Source organism: Monodelphis domestica, chromosome 2, assembly GCF_027887165.1.
Source record: "Monodelphis domestica isolate mMonDom1 chromosome 2, mMonDom1.pri, whole genome shotgun sequence".
Lineage (NCBI taxonomy): Eukaryota > Metazoa > Chordata > Mammalia > Didelphimorphia > Didelphidae > Monodelphis > Monodelphis domestica.
This window is the reverse complement of record NC_077228.1, coordinates 134,463,539-134,478,178: the sequence shown is the minus strand read 5'-3', so window position 1 is coordinate 134,478,178 and position 14,640 is coordinate 134,463,539. Positions and strand designations below refer to the sequence as shown.

Here is a 14,640-nt window from a genome sequence, read left to right as displayed (position 1 = left end):
CAAAAAAAAAAGATGAAGAAAACATCAGCAACTACCAATCCACAGGTCTACTTTCTCCCCTCTCTAAAATCATTATGAGAATAAGCTTTGAACATATCAGAGATAGCCTTAATTGAAATATGAGACAGGACATATAATAATATCATAGATTTGAAGTTAGAATGGAACTTGGGAACATTTGGTAGAGCCCCCTCATTTTACAGATGATAAAATTAAGGTCCACAGAGTTTAAATGACTTACTCAAGATTACCAAGTAGTAAGAAGCAAAGATGAAACTTGAAATCAGTTCATATTCCCAGGGTTTTTTCCATTATACTGTATACTCTCCTTACTGACAATAACTTTCTACAAGAGAAGACCACTTTAAAGACACAATGACTGAAGGATAATAGTGTTTATTGTTCATGTATTTAAAAATATCTTCATTCAGCAGAACAAAAAGAACCTTAAGAATGGCTCGGTGGAAAGAAAGCCAGTACTAGAAATAGGAGGCCCTTGTTTAAAATCTTGCCTTAGATACTTCCTAGCTGTGTGACCCTGGGTAAGTCATTTAATCCCAATTGTCTAGCTCTTACCACTCTTCTGTTTTGGAACAGATATTAAGAATAAATTCTAAGACAGAAAGTAACGATTTTTAAAAAAGGCAACCAATGTCTTCTTCAACAAACTGTCTACCACAAACATATTAAGTTCACAGCAATCTCCTTGAGAGATACAATCTTGGAGAGAGCTCTGTTCAGTGACCATTATTAACAGCAAGCTAGGCATAAAGCAAGGAAACATGAGGATGTTCTTTGCAGAACCCAAATTGAAAGGGCATTCTATATAGATGGTAAATACCTCTATTTGTACATGAAACTTCAAATATCACCAAGCTCCAGAATATTGCAGGGTTATTTTCATGAGATCCACAGCCACTCAAAAGAGATTGGTCTAACAACCCTCCATTCATAACGTGAATGAGGAATGCCTATTGATTGCTCAGACTAGCAAATGCAGCTGGAATTGCAGGCCATAGAGTTCACCTATCACTACATTAATGTTTTGCAAGTACAACAAACAATGAGCTGGGCCCAGAATTGAGCAGGAGGAAAAAAAGCAGACTATTTATAAGAACAGAAAAGTTATAGTCTGCTTATAGTTGAGAAACTATAGAGTTTTCAATGCTACCAAGGTATTCTTTTGATACAGAAATCTATTTAAACAATTTCCTAAAAATTATAAATAGTCAAAGAAAATAATCAAATATAACAGAAGAGGTAAAATCTTACCCCTAAATAGCAAGTTAGTATTTAGCAAGGTAGAAACAAAGAAGGTGACCCTGTGGGCAAAGGAGAACACAAGTAGGCTGCAGCATAGTATCAAGAATCACTTTCATGCAAGAAGTGATATGAAGGATATCATTAAGAAAACTGTATCATGGCTCATGGTAAGCCTGAATATTATACTCTGATACCCAAGAAATTTTAATGGTTAGAAGAACTTCAGCTTTCTGGATGGTTTTTCTTTGTAGATAATGGTTAAGTATGGATAAGAACAATGTGAAGGAATGGGCAGTTTCCAATCTACAGTGTATTGGGAATATCATATGGATGAGATTATTGAATCACTGAAAAAATTCACTGATATCTTATTTCTTCCTCAGGCACTGGTATGAAAAAGCAACTTAAAGGCATGTGAAATGACCTTTTTAGGTCTTCATTTTTGATAGCATGTCCCTTTTAGAAGCTCAGTGGCATAGTAGAGAGAACACTGAGCATGGAGTCAGGAAAACCTAAGTAAAAATCTGGCCTCAAATACTTATTAAAATTGTGTGATCTTGGAAAAGTCAATTAATTTATTTGCCTCAGTTTTCTCAAATGTAAAATGAGGATAACAGCACCTACTTCTTAGGGCTGTTTCAAAGGAAAAATGAAATAATATTTAAGGGCAGTGCCTGGTACATAATGCTATATAAATGCTTGTTCTTTTTTCTTTCCTTCCTGGTTTTCCTCTTACCTATCAGATCACTCTTTTATCATTAAACTCATAATCTATGTTTTATTCTCTATGTAGAAATATATCCTACCTATGTCCTAGGACTCTGTTCTCTTCTTTTCCCATAAACTAGTCTCTCAGTGATCTTATCACTAAGAGAATTAATTGATCATTTCTGCATTGAAAACCCTAAAAGCTAAATACCCAGCTTTTATTCTGCTTGCAAACTCCAGCCTAACAATCACCAATTAGTGGGCATCTTTACTCTGGACATCTAAAGGAAATCTCTGACACCAGTCTCCAACTTACTCCCAGCCCCACCCTATTTTATCCACCACAAAGCTGCCGAAGTGATATTTTTAAAGCAAGGCCTGACCATTTCACTCCTCTGACCAAGAAGCTTTATTGGTTCCTTACTTTCTCTAGGATAAAATACAAATTTGGTGTTTAAAGCCTTTCACAATCTGTTTCCAAATTCTTTTTAGATGTTTCACATTATTCTTCACCATATATTCTGTGTTCCAGCCAAATACACCTAGTTGATATTCCTTGTACACATATTTGTGCCTTTGCAAAGGGTTTTTCCTGTGAATGTCATATTCTACCTTCTCATTTCTTATTCTTGAAATCTCTGGATTCATTCAAGGCTTGGCTCAAGAGCACTTTCTATATTCAATCCTTTCTGAACTTCTTCAGTTCCTAAATTTTCCCATATCTTTGAATTTACTCTGTATTTTACTTACTTGTGTGCTGTTAAGAACATGGCTTCTTGGGGGCAGCTGAGTAGCTAAGTGGATAGAGAATCAGGCCTAGAGATGGGAGGTCCTAAGTTCAAATCTGGCCTCAGACACTTCCTAGCTGTGTGACCCTGGGCAAGTCCCTTAACCTCCATTGCCTAGCCCTTACCACTCTTCTGCCTAGGAGCCAATACAAAGTATTGGCTCCAAAACAGAAGGTAAGGGTTTAAAAAAAAAAAAGACCATGGCTTCTTAAGGGCAGAGAATGTTGTGTTTTTATCACTTTCTCTAATGCCCAATATAAAGTTTTGTACCTTATAGGTGTTTAATAAAAACTTGTTGAATGGTCAAGGGATATGAATAGACAGTTTTCAGATGAAGAAATCAAAACTATCAATAATCATATAAAAAAAGTTCTAAATTCCTCCAGATCAGAGTTGTGCAAATCAAAACAATTCTGAGGTATCATCTTACACCTAGCAGAGTAGCCAATATGACACTAAAGGAAAATAATAAACGTTGGAGAGAATGTGACAAAATTGGGACACAAAACTGCATTGCTGGTGGAGTTGTGAATTGATCCAACCATTCTAGAAGGCAATTTGAAAGTATACCCAAAGGGCTTTAAAAGAATGTATGTCCTTTGATCCAGCAATACCAACACTGGGTTTTTATCCTGAAGAGATAAAAAAAAATGGGGAAGGTTCTATTTGTACAAAAATATTTACAGCTGCACTTTTTGATGTGTCAAAAAATTGGAAAATGAGACTCCTCAACTGGGAAATGGCTGAACAAATTGTGGTATATGATGGTGATGGAATACTACTATGCCATAAGGAATGATGAACAGCTTGATGTCTTTAAGAACTGGAAGAACCTCCATGAACTAATATAGAATGAAGCAGAACCAGGAGAACATTGAACACAGTAACCGAAACATTGTGGGATGATCAAATGTGATTGCCTCTGCTACTAGAACCAATGCAATGATCCAGGTGCCTCAGTCTCCCCATCTCCCCTAAATTTTAACTGTTACAGATGGCAACCACGAAGGGATGAGAATTTCTCAAAATTTTTTTAGCCTAGAGAATTTTTTTTAAAAGCCAAGGTTCTCCGAGATGCTCTTTAGAAAACCATCTTGATCAGCTCCTGCCTGCGGCCCTCTCTGGCTCCTGCTTCTGCTCCTGGCCTCTCACCTGGTGCCCAAGCTGTGCTCCAGCTCCCGGCCCGAACCACCCCGGCGGTCTATCTCTCACCCATCTGGCCTCTGACCCAGCCAGCTCATCACCCAGATCCTTGGAGCAGATTGCTGAGGACTCATTGTGACCAGCTGGTAATAGTATTGGCCACGTGGGCGGAGGGGAGAGAAGAGAGGGAAAAGAGAACGGGTAATTTTCCTTTAGGCTAAACCTCCACGTGGATGGGGGTATTGGCCACAGGGGGATCATATCAGGGGAGAGAGAAAAGGGAGAGGAGAAGAAACAGATTTTTCAAACAGAAACTTAATAGCAATGGGCTGTTTAAAAGGATACCTTTTGACTGTTCTGGTAATTTCATTGATTTCACCTGCGTGCCAGAAGAAAGATTCAGCCCAAAGATTCAACTTTGAATTTGCAAATGGGTGGCTCAGGGCACTGAGAGCATGGTTCTGGGTTAAAATCTGGCCTCAGATACTTCCCAGCTATGGGGCCCTGGACGGGTCCCTTGAAACCCATTGCCTAGCTCTTACTACTCTGCCTTCGGACAATAGACATTTAAATGGATAAGAACCCAAGGAACTTTGAAGAGACTAAAGGCTATATTCTAAGGCATTTCAGACTCCAATGGTTTATAAAAATCTCTGTATTCTATTGCATTTTTTTGTTTAAGGTTTAACTTTGTGATTTTAAGTTCATATATTACTGGATTCAATATTATTCTGCTTGAACTGAAGGTTGATTGAATTTATTTTGGATGTACTGAGTTTTGAAATTCTGTTGTTTTTCCCCTATAACTGTGTTGAACAAATATTATTGTAAATAAGCCCATATATGAAAAAAAAACAGCTTTTTTCTATTTTGCTGAGGATAGATGGACTTCAGAACTGGTTATAATTGTATTAACAACCTTTGGAATTTTAATGTGCTAAATACCTCAAATGATTTGATTTTAAGGGTTTTTTAAATATGATTTTTGGAATTTTTTTTTTAACAATCTGGTTATTTTTGCCTGCCCCTACCACGAGGTAAGGCCCATTAGCTGAAGTGAAATACATTTTATAAACCCCAACCTTCCCACATGTGAATGGAAGTTGGGCAGTTAATTTCAGGGCATTTGTACCCTTAAAAAGCCTCCAAAAGGAGCACCCCTTTATTTATACTCTTCAGCTCACTACTTTACTTGCACCAGAATGATATATAGATTTCTTGATTATGTTCTTAACCCTAGATGAGTTTTACTTTGTTTAAAAAAAATATGTTTATTACCAAGGTTGAAAGATTGCTAGGTTTGTAAATGTGACAAATGTCCATCAATTCATAGGTTTTAAAAATGTCATACAGCAACTTATGTGAAATATTTAAGTGTGTTTGTTTGCTATTGTAATTAATTGGGCTATTGAGAATTTTGGGGATTTTGGTAACTACATAGTTGCACTACTGTATTTTTAAAAATGAAAAAATTGTTAACCTTGTTAAATTCATTTGCCTTCTACTCACAGTGATCATGGCCAGATATTAAGAGGAAATGGATCTCATTTTTGGTGAGAAAGTCTTGTAATCCTTATTTTCTTAGCTGACACAGAGTGTCAATGATTATAAGCTATATTTTTGAATTTTTAAAGCTCTTTTATTATTATATTTTCTTGCACGTGCAATATACTTTTTCAGTTTTTTAATTATTTTTTTCTCTCCTTTTTATATTTGAAGCACATGTCACCAGCATTAAGATTTTCTTTAACTTTTTTATTTTTCAGTGCTACAAGTTTGAAATACATTTGCTAATGCATGCCCTAAAAGGCTTGTGACTATAAAAACGATGCCACTAATTATTTAAATAAATTATGGGACTTTGCTTAATGATTCTGTCTGATTCTAGGACAAGATATACACAAAAGAGCCACTGTATAGTGCCAATAGAGCATAAGGTCAAAGAGACCATCCAACCCTGGTGAAATTGATGTCACTTTAAGCCTAGACAAAGAGGACTTGAACCTGTTTGGGGTTCGAGGTTGCGGCTGTTTAACATGTGTTAAAAGCAGGTCTTCCTTGTTCCACATTCTACCAAGTACCTCAAACTTGGCTCCCGGAATCTTGGCTTATATACTCTGGTCCCCTTTTCTGCCTTTCATAGTGTGGTACCTTTCTGTAGTCCTGGCTACTGACTGGGTAAATGCCTCATTGCTTAGATCATTTTGATTGGGTCCTGATTCAAGGACCTGTTATACATTTATTTTTCTTCTACTTGGAATTTTTACACATAAGACTTTGATAGTCTATATTTCATCCAGAAATTTTTCTTTTCTTTTTTATTTTTCTGATCTCTTTTTAATATCCCTTGCCAATTGAATCATATACCTCAGCCATGCATCCCTAAGTGATCCCGGTTTTTTAATCACCCTCTTAACGGGGGAATGTAAAAAAATATTATTATTTAAATTGCAAAGTTTAAATTCCTTTTTGAGAAGAATTTTAGGTAAATAAGATGCTATGTCTCTGAATCCAGAAATTGAACTGTTGGAGAAGCCACCATGAAGAAGCCTCCAGACCACAAGCTGCACAAGATCAAATTGAACTTTGGGTATGGTTGATTTATTTGTATGTATACTTTTATGCCAAAGGGGACTGCCCCCTAACGGCTTTTTGTCAATGCATTCAGCAATTATTGGTTTTATTCTTTTTTCTCTTATCCTCACATTATTGTAATCTTTTAAGTTTATTATGTTTTTATGATCCTTTTGGGGAAAAATTAATTTTTCCAAAAATGATCAAACGGAGGAATGTAAAAAAAAATTGACTCGAATACAGGACTACAATCCCCATGAGCCTTTGCTCCACTTCCCCAGAATGCCTTGTAATCTCACCTGGGCTGAGATCGAGAAGATATTTAAGCTGATTCAAAGGCTTTTGAGGGGCTCTTGGCTCTCTTGGACTTCCATTTTGGAGCAGGCGCGTCTCTTGCGTGATGTGAGGTTATTTTGTCTAGGCCTCTGGCCTAGGCACATGTTTCTTACTTGTATATTCTTTAATCTTTAACCTTTAATAAACCTCTAAAAAATATAATACTTCTTGCAGAGAGAAACTAATTTCTACCTGCCTCAGTCTCCCCATCTCCCCTAAATTTTAACTGTTACATAGGACAATGATGAAGGACTTATGAGAAAGAATGCTATCCACATTTGGAGAAAGAACTGTGGGAGTAGAAATCCAGAAGAAAAAAAATGAGTTATCACTTGTTTATATGGGTGCATGATTTGGGGTTTTGGTTTTAAAAGATTACTCTATTTCAAAAATGAATAATATGGAAATAAGATGGATGATAATATATGTATAACTCAATGAAATTGATTGTCAACTGTGGGGCAGGGGAGGGAAAAGGGGAGGGAGACAACAAAAATCATGTAAGCATGGGAAAAAATTTATATTGAATAAAGGGTGTCATCAGAGATACATGATTGGAAAAGGAAGTGGGCTGATCATGAAGTAAGAACAAGCAATTACAAATGAATAATCCAAATTCCCCATTAATATAAATTAATATACATGAAATGTCAGAAGATGGAAAGGGCAGTGCAGCATACTTGTGAATCCTTTTAGAGGATTTATAAGAAAACATTTATAACCAAAACTTATGGGATACAGCAAAAGAAATAATAAGAGGAAAATTTATATCTCTAAATGCTCATATCATAAAATAGGAAAAGGACAAATCAGTAAATTGGGTATATAATTAAAAAAACTAAAAAGAACAAATTAAAAACCCTAATTAAATACTAAATTTGAAAGCCTAAAAATTAAAAACGAGTAACAAAAAAATTGAATGTAAAAAACCCACTGAATTAATAAGTTGGTTTGATAAAAAAAACACAACAAAAAAACAAAATAGATAAATCATTGATTAACAAGATTAAAGAAGAAAACCAAATCACTAGTATCAAAAATGAAAAGGGTGAATTTATCATTAATGAAGATGGAAATCAAAGCAATGAGGAGTTATTTTGCCCAATTACATGCCAACAAATTTAACAATTTAAGTAAAATGGTTGAATACTTTAAAAAAATGTAAATTGCCTAGACTAATAGAGGATGAAGTTGAATATTTAAATACTTATTTTAGAAAAAGAAACTGAATAGGCTATAAAAGAACTTTCTAAGAAAAAAAAGCATCAGAAATAAATGGATTTACAAGTGAATTTTATCAAACATTTAAAGATCAGCTAATTCCAATATTAAATAAATAATTTAGGACAATTGGTAAAGGAGTCTTCCCAAACTCCTTTAATGAAACAAATATGATGCTGATATCCAAATCAGGAAGAGTAAAAAAAAAAGAAAATTATAAGTCAGTTTTATTAACATAGAAGCAAAACATCTAAATAAAATATTAATCAAGAGACCTCAACAATGTATCATAAAGATTATACATTATGATGCATACTAGGTATGCAGGGATGGTTTGATAAGGAAAACTTTTAACATAATTTATTACATCAACAAAAAATCATATGATTATATCAAAAGATGGAAAAAAAGTTTTTGAAAAAAATACAATTCATTCCTATTAAAAACACTTGAAAGCATAGGTATAAATGGATTTTTCCTTAGATTAATAAGTATATACTTAAAACCATTAGCTAAAATAATCTACAATGGAAATAAGTTAGATGCCTTCCCTATAAAATAAGGAATGAAACAAGGATGCCCATTATCATCAATATTATTTAATACTATCCAGGAAATGCTAATAATAAGAAGAAGAAAAGAAAAAGAAAGTGAAGGAATCACAATGGACAATAGACAAAGAAAGCTATCTCTTTTCATAGAAAACATGATGATGTATGTAGAAAATCCTAAAGATTCAATTAAAAAATTAATTGAAATTAGTAATAATTTTAGCAAAAAAGCAGGGTGTAAAATAAATCCACATGAATCATCAACATTTTTGTATATTACTTGTCCTTTAAGAAGAAATAGTAAGAGACAATCCATTTAAATTGACCATGGTAGAATAAAATACCTAGGAGTGTATCTTCCAAAAATGACATGATCAGAATTATAAAACACTTTTTATACAAATAAAATCAGATTTAAACAACTGGAGAAATATTAATTTTCATAGGTGGGCAGAACCCACTTAAAATACTTAAAATAACAAAATAACTGATCTACATATTCAATGGCATCCCAATTAAATTAAGGAAAAATGCTTCTTATTGAACAATAAAATTTGGGAAAATGAAAGGTAAAGAATATTAAAGAAAATAATGAAAAAAATGTTAGGGAAAGGTGTCTAGCAGTACCAGATTTTTTAACTAATTTAGAAAGCAGTAATTATCAAAACTATCTGGTTATGGCTAAAAACCAAAAAATTGAATCAGAATAGACATATAAAAAAGAGTTGTAAAAGTTGTAAACTTGTGTTTGGCAAAGATAAAGATCAAATTTTTGGACTAAGAATTCACTCCCTGATAAAAAATAGTTGGAAAAACCAGAAGGCAATTCAGCAGAAACTAAACCAATATCTTACACCATTTACCAAGATAAGGTCAAAATGGATACATGACCTAGTTATAAAGAGAGACATTATAATCAAATCAGAAGAAACAGGAACATATATGTTTATTACCTATCACATTTGTGGAAAGGTGAAGAATTTATAAATAAACGAGATAGAAAAGCATCGTGAAATGTAAAATGGATAATTTTGAATACATCAAATTGAAAAGCTTTTGTACAGATAAAACTAATGTAGCCAAGACTAGAAGGGAAGCAAAAAATTAGGAAAAAAATTTTATAGACAATTTCTCAGATACCATCACATATCTAAAATATATAGAGAACTTTGTCAAATATATAAGAATATGGGCTTTCCCCAATTGATAAATGGTAAAAAAATATGAATAGACAGTTTTTGGATGAGGAAATCAAAGTTATATACAACTATATGAACAAATGCTCTAAATCATTACTGATTAAAGAAAGGCAAATCTAAATAATTCTGAGATATCTCACCTCTATTAGATTGGTTAAAATGATAGAAGGGCAAAATGACAAATGATGGCAAGTATGTGGAAAAAAAGGGACACTAATATATTGTTGGTTGATTGTGAACTGATCCAATCATTCCAGAATTATATTCAAAGAGTTATAAAACTGTATATATCTTTTGACTCAATAATATTACGTTTATTTCCTAAGGTGATTAAAGAAAAAGAAAAAGAAACTCTATGCTGTAAAATTTTCAGAGCAGCTCTCAGTGATAATAAAGGCCTGGAAACTGAAGGGATATCATCAATTGAGAAATGGCTGAACAAGTTGTGGTAAATGATTGTAATGGAATACTATTGTGCCACAAGAAATGACAAATAAGATGACTACCCCCCCCCCAAACCCTAGAAAGACTCATATGAATTGATGCAACATGAAATGAACAGAATCAGGAGAACATTGTACACAGTAATAACAATAATGTATGATGATCGACTGTGACTGACTTAACTATCATCAACAAGTCAAGGATTGAGGACAACTCCAAGAGACTCATGATATATCTATTACCATAGAAGGAGCAGAAGTTCAAATGCAGATTGAAACATATTCATTTCCTCTAATGTATAAGTAGTATGTGTTTTGTTTCACAACATGACAAACAGGGAAATATGTACTGTTGAGAATGTATGTTCAAACTATACCATATTACTTGCCTTCTTAGGGAGGGGTGGGAGAGAAAAAAGAAACAAAAAAGATGTGAACAAGAGTCACCCAGGATGAGAAGCCACAAACAAGTACTGATATGTGCTGGTGGAATTGTGCCCAAGTCAATGAGATCACAAATCCAAAGAAATTTATTAGAATGTATTTGTACTTGATATTTCCTGGTGATAATCATCTCTTTTCTGTTTTCTAATCTTGGTGATTATGTTTACTTTCTCCTTCTAAAATTGACTTCTGTTAATTTTTTTGTAAATGTTATTGATCTTTTAGAAATTTGAGCTTAATTATATTTATTATTTCAATTTTTCTTACTCTATTTCTCTACCTTTAACTTTATTACCACTTTTCTACTTTCCTTTTGTGCTGTTTCTTTTCTTTTTAGTCATTTCTATATACCTATTATTAACAATTTGTTAATAAATTCAGATGTGATTTCTTTGTTAGTCTTTTCATTAGATTTATTATATTCTGACAACAGAGGAAGGACACTGATAAGTTGGACCATATCCAAAGGAAGGCAATCAGGATAGTTGTAGGAATGAAGTTCACATCATATGAGGATCAGTTTAAGGAATTAATCAAGATGCTTATCCCAGAGAAAAGTAGACTTATAGGGAATGTGACAGTTGTCTTCAAGTAAAATGAAGGGTTATCATGTGGAAGAGAGATGAAGACTAACTGTTTGACTCCAACTGGGCATAAAAAGGAATAATGGGTTAAACATGCAAAGAAGAATATTTAGGTTTGATAAAAGAACCTTAATAATAATTAGAGCTATTCATTGCTTGTCAGCTCTGGGAGGGAGAAAGAAAGAGGGGAGGGAAAAAAATGAATCATGTAAACACAGAAAAATATTTATCTAGTGATTTTTATATTAAAGGTTTTTACTAGAGGTAGTAAATGGATAGGTATATTTTTTAATGTACATTATAATTTTTTTAAACCTCTAACCTTCTGTATTGGTTCTGAGGCAGAAGAGTGGTAAAGGCAAGGCAATGGGGGTTAAGTGATTTGCCCAGAATCAGACATATAGGAAGTGGCTCTCAATCCACTGAGCCACCTAGATGCCCCTACATTATAACTTTTAAAAGATAATTCATTTCCTTCAAATTTAACATTTGAAATGGTAAAATCAATTTTGTCTTATTGAATTTTTTCCTTTTCCTTTTTAATGTCAAGGGGTATACTTATTTTTTATATCATAACTATTTTTATTGTTAAAGTTAATTTTAACTTTAACCAAACTCCTATCTTTAGAATACTATGGCTGCAGGTGCAGTTAGGGGCTCAGTAGATAAGAGTCAGGCTTGGAGATGGGAGGTCTTGGGTTAAAATGTGTCCACAGATACTTCGTAGGTGTATCACTCTGGACAAGTCACTTAACCTCCACAGCCTCACCCTCCTGCTCTTCTGCCTTGGAATCAATACTCAGTATCAATTCTTTTCCTTGATACACCCTGGAATTCATATTGATCTAAGGTTTGATCTTGCTGTTATACCTTTCAGGTCTATTTATTTTGGACTATCTATTAATTGCTTTTAATATTATGTCCTGAGATTTTTCTTACTTTATTTTCATTTTCCACTGATTTTTTGCTCAAGCATATTTATTCTGATTTTTAGAAATTTAGATTCTTATTTCTTCCAGGTTACTTTGTATTTTTTATAAACATTCTTTTATCTCTTCTCGTGCCTTTGATTGAATTAGTTTAGTCTAATTTTAAAAAATTATTTAAAAAATTGTAAAAAACAACTATATAGAGCTTTACAATTTCACAAAGTACTCTTTATACTTGATCTCCCTTTGATCTTCATATCAATCCTGAATGGGTATTGCTAATCAAAGAACTTCTTATTAGATATATTTCTGCCATTCATATTACCTGCAATGTTTCTATTGATGTTTTAGTCTACATTACTATAGAAATGTTATCCCTTGATGTTTCAACTTATAATTTATTTTATCAGTATTTTTATTTACTTTGTTTATTACTCAATAAATTTTAATCTTATCCTTTCTAGGGTTTTCTTTTCATTCCAACTTCTCCCTTGTTACCTTTTCTAACTTATAAATAAATTTGTGAATAAGGGAAATGAGAGACTCATGTTCCTGATAACCTTAAGAAGGGGATGGAGGGCAGGCAGTGGGGTAGCTCAGTGGATTGAGAGCCAGGCCTAGATACAGTCCTAGGTTCAAATCTGGCCTTAGACACTTCCTAGCTGTGTGACCCTGGGCAAGTCGCAACCTTCATTGCCTAACCCTTACCATGCTTCTATCTCAAGATCAATACACAGTATTGATTCTAAGATGGAAGGTAAAGGGGAAGGGGGAGGGGGAGGGGGGGAGAAGGGAGGGTAGGAAGGGGAAGGAGAAGGAGGAGGAGGCGGAGGAGGAGAAGGGTTACCATCATCTGACCATTCCTTTTGAAATGGGGAATAAAATATAGCAGTTCCTATAGGAAACTAAAGCCTGACTTTTTTTGTTAGCATTTCTTTTGGTCTCCATTTAAAATCTCCCTTGCTATTTCCTCTTGCTTTTTTCACTGGTTCCTTTTCTCTTCTTATAAGATGTAGTGATGATGGTAGTGTAAGGTGTTAGTACTATTCACATAGGCTATGGAAACCAATATATTCCTATTTTCTGTTTTTTCTACCTCATTTGTTTCAATGACTCATAATTATAATCAAAGTAAATGAAATCCAAGGAAAATGTAGGAAAATAAATTCATTTGATCTTCTGATCTAACTGGAAGAGCTATTAACAATTAACTGAGACAAAGGAAAAAAAGACAAAAGACACTAACAACCCAAAAATGGATAAACAGCTCTTAAATAGTAAAGAGCTAGCTGTAGTGGGATATTTTTTAAGGTGTTTAAAACAAAAAAGGTAAAAAAGGTTCTTTGTTTTTTATTTTTAGACTATTTTAGAACTAAAATAATATACTTATATGGAAAATATATAGAGACCAATTTTTGTTTTTTTTTACTTTCTTTTTTACTACTCAATAAAAATCTTTAAGACTGAAGATCAAATCTGACTGAGGAGAAAAATGAAAAGATAAAGTCAAATAGTTAAAAGTTTTTCCTTAATCATGTCAGACAATGATTACCTATTAAAAAATTTTATTGAAAAAGGTCACTTAAGAACTCTGAAAAACACCATGACCAATAATATTTCCATAGGACAAATGCTGAAATACTCTACTCATCATTTCCTGACTGAGAGGTAGGCAATGGATTTAGGATGCAGAATGAGATATATATTTTTTAGACATGCCCAATGTGAGAATTATTTTTGCTTGGCTACACCTATTTGTTACTTGGGGCTTTCCCCTGCCTTTTTAATGTGGGAAACACAGAAAAAAAATGTTGTTAGTTGAGAAAGATTCAATTTAATTTAAAGAAAAAGGTCAAACAGCAGCAGAAATTGCTAATGGATCCTTTGTTATGAAAACTTAGGACATTACTCCTTAAACACCTGGACCTTTACTGAGGTCTAAACAAACCCCAAAACATAAAGTCTTTGCTATACTATCAACATACCTTGGAAGCTGTGCTTTAACTTGTTTTTGACACAGGTTGTGATATCTTTCCACTTTCAGAAATCCCTGATTCAACATTCTCTGGCAGACTAAGTCCATTCGCTTACAAACCTATAGGACGGCAAGGGAACAAGGAAAAAACAAATGTTATTATTAGTTCAGATTCAATACTGGACAAAAAGTTCTCCTGCATCTTTCTAGTTTTCCCTTCACCATTTCCACTAGTTTCCCAGTCTGGCTCTTTACCAATTAAATAGGAGCAAATCTTTCGCCATATAGTCTCTTCACAACAATCCAAATATACTTGCTTTTGTTTGCAAATAATGTTAAGATATATTAAGCTTCTATCTTTCAGTTCAATTCACTAAGCTTTAAGTCCCTACTTTGTGCTAGAATGGAAATACAAAGACAAAATTGAAATAAATCTTGCCCTCAGGAAACTTATAATTTATACTATAATATCCAGAATGTGT

The 14,640-nt window shown here is 33.5% G+C and overlaps 1 protein-coding gene across 1 annotated transcript in view; it reads right to left on the bottom strand.

The window, feature by feature from the left end:
• FBXO28 (F-box protein 28) overlaps positions 1–14,640 on the bottom strand; it is an 82,293-nt gene that overhangs the window by 45,871 nt on the left and 21,782 nt on the right. The window contains exon 2 of the mRNA XM_001367823.4: positions 14,169–14,278. Within this exon, the coding sequence (XP_001367860.1) occupies positions 14,169–14,278 (110 nt within the window). The remainder of the gene's footprint in view (positions 1–14,168; positions 14,279–14,640) is intronic.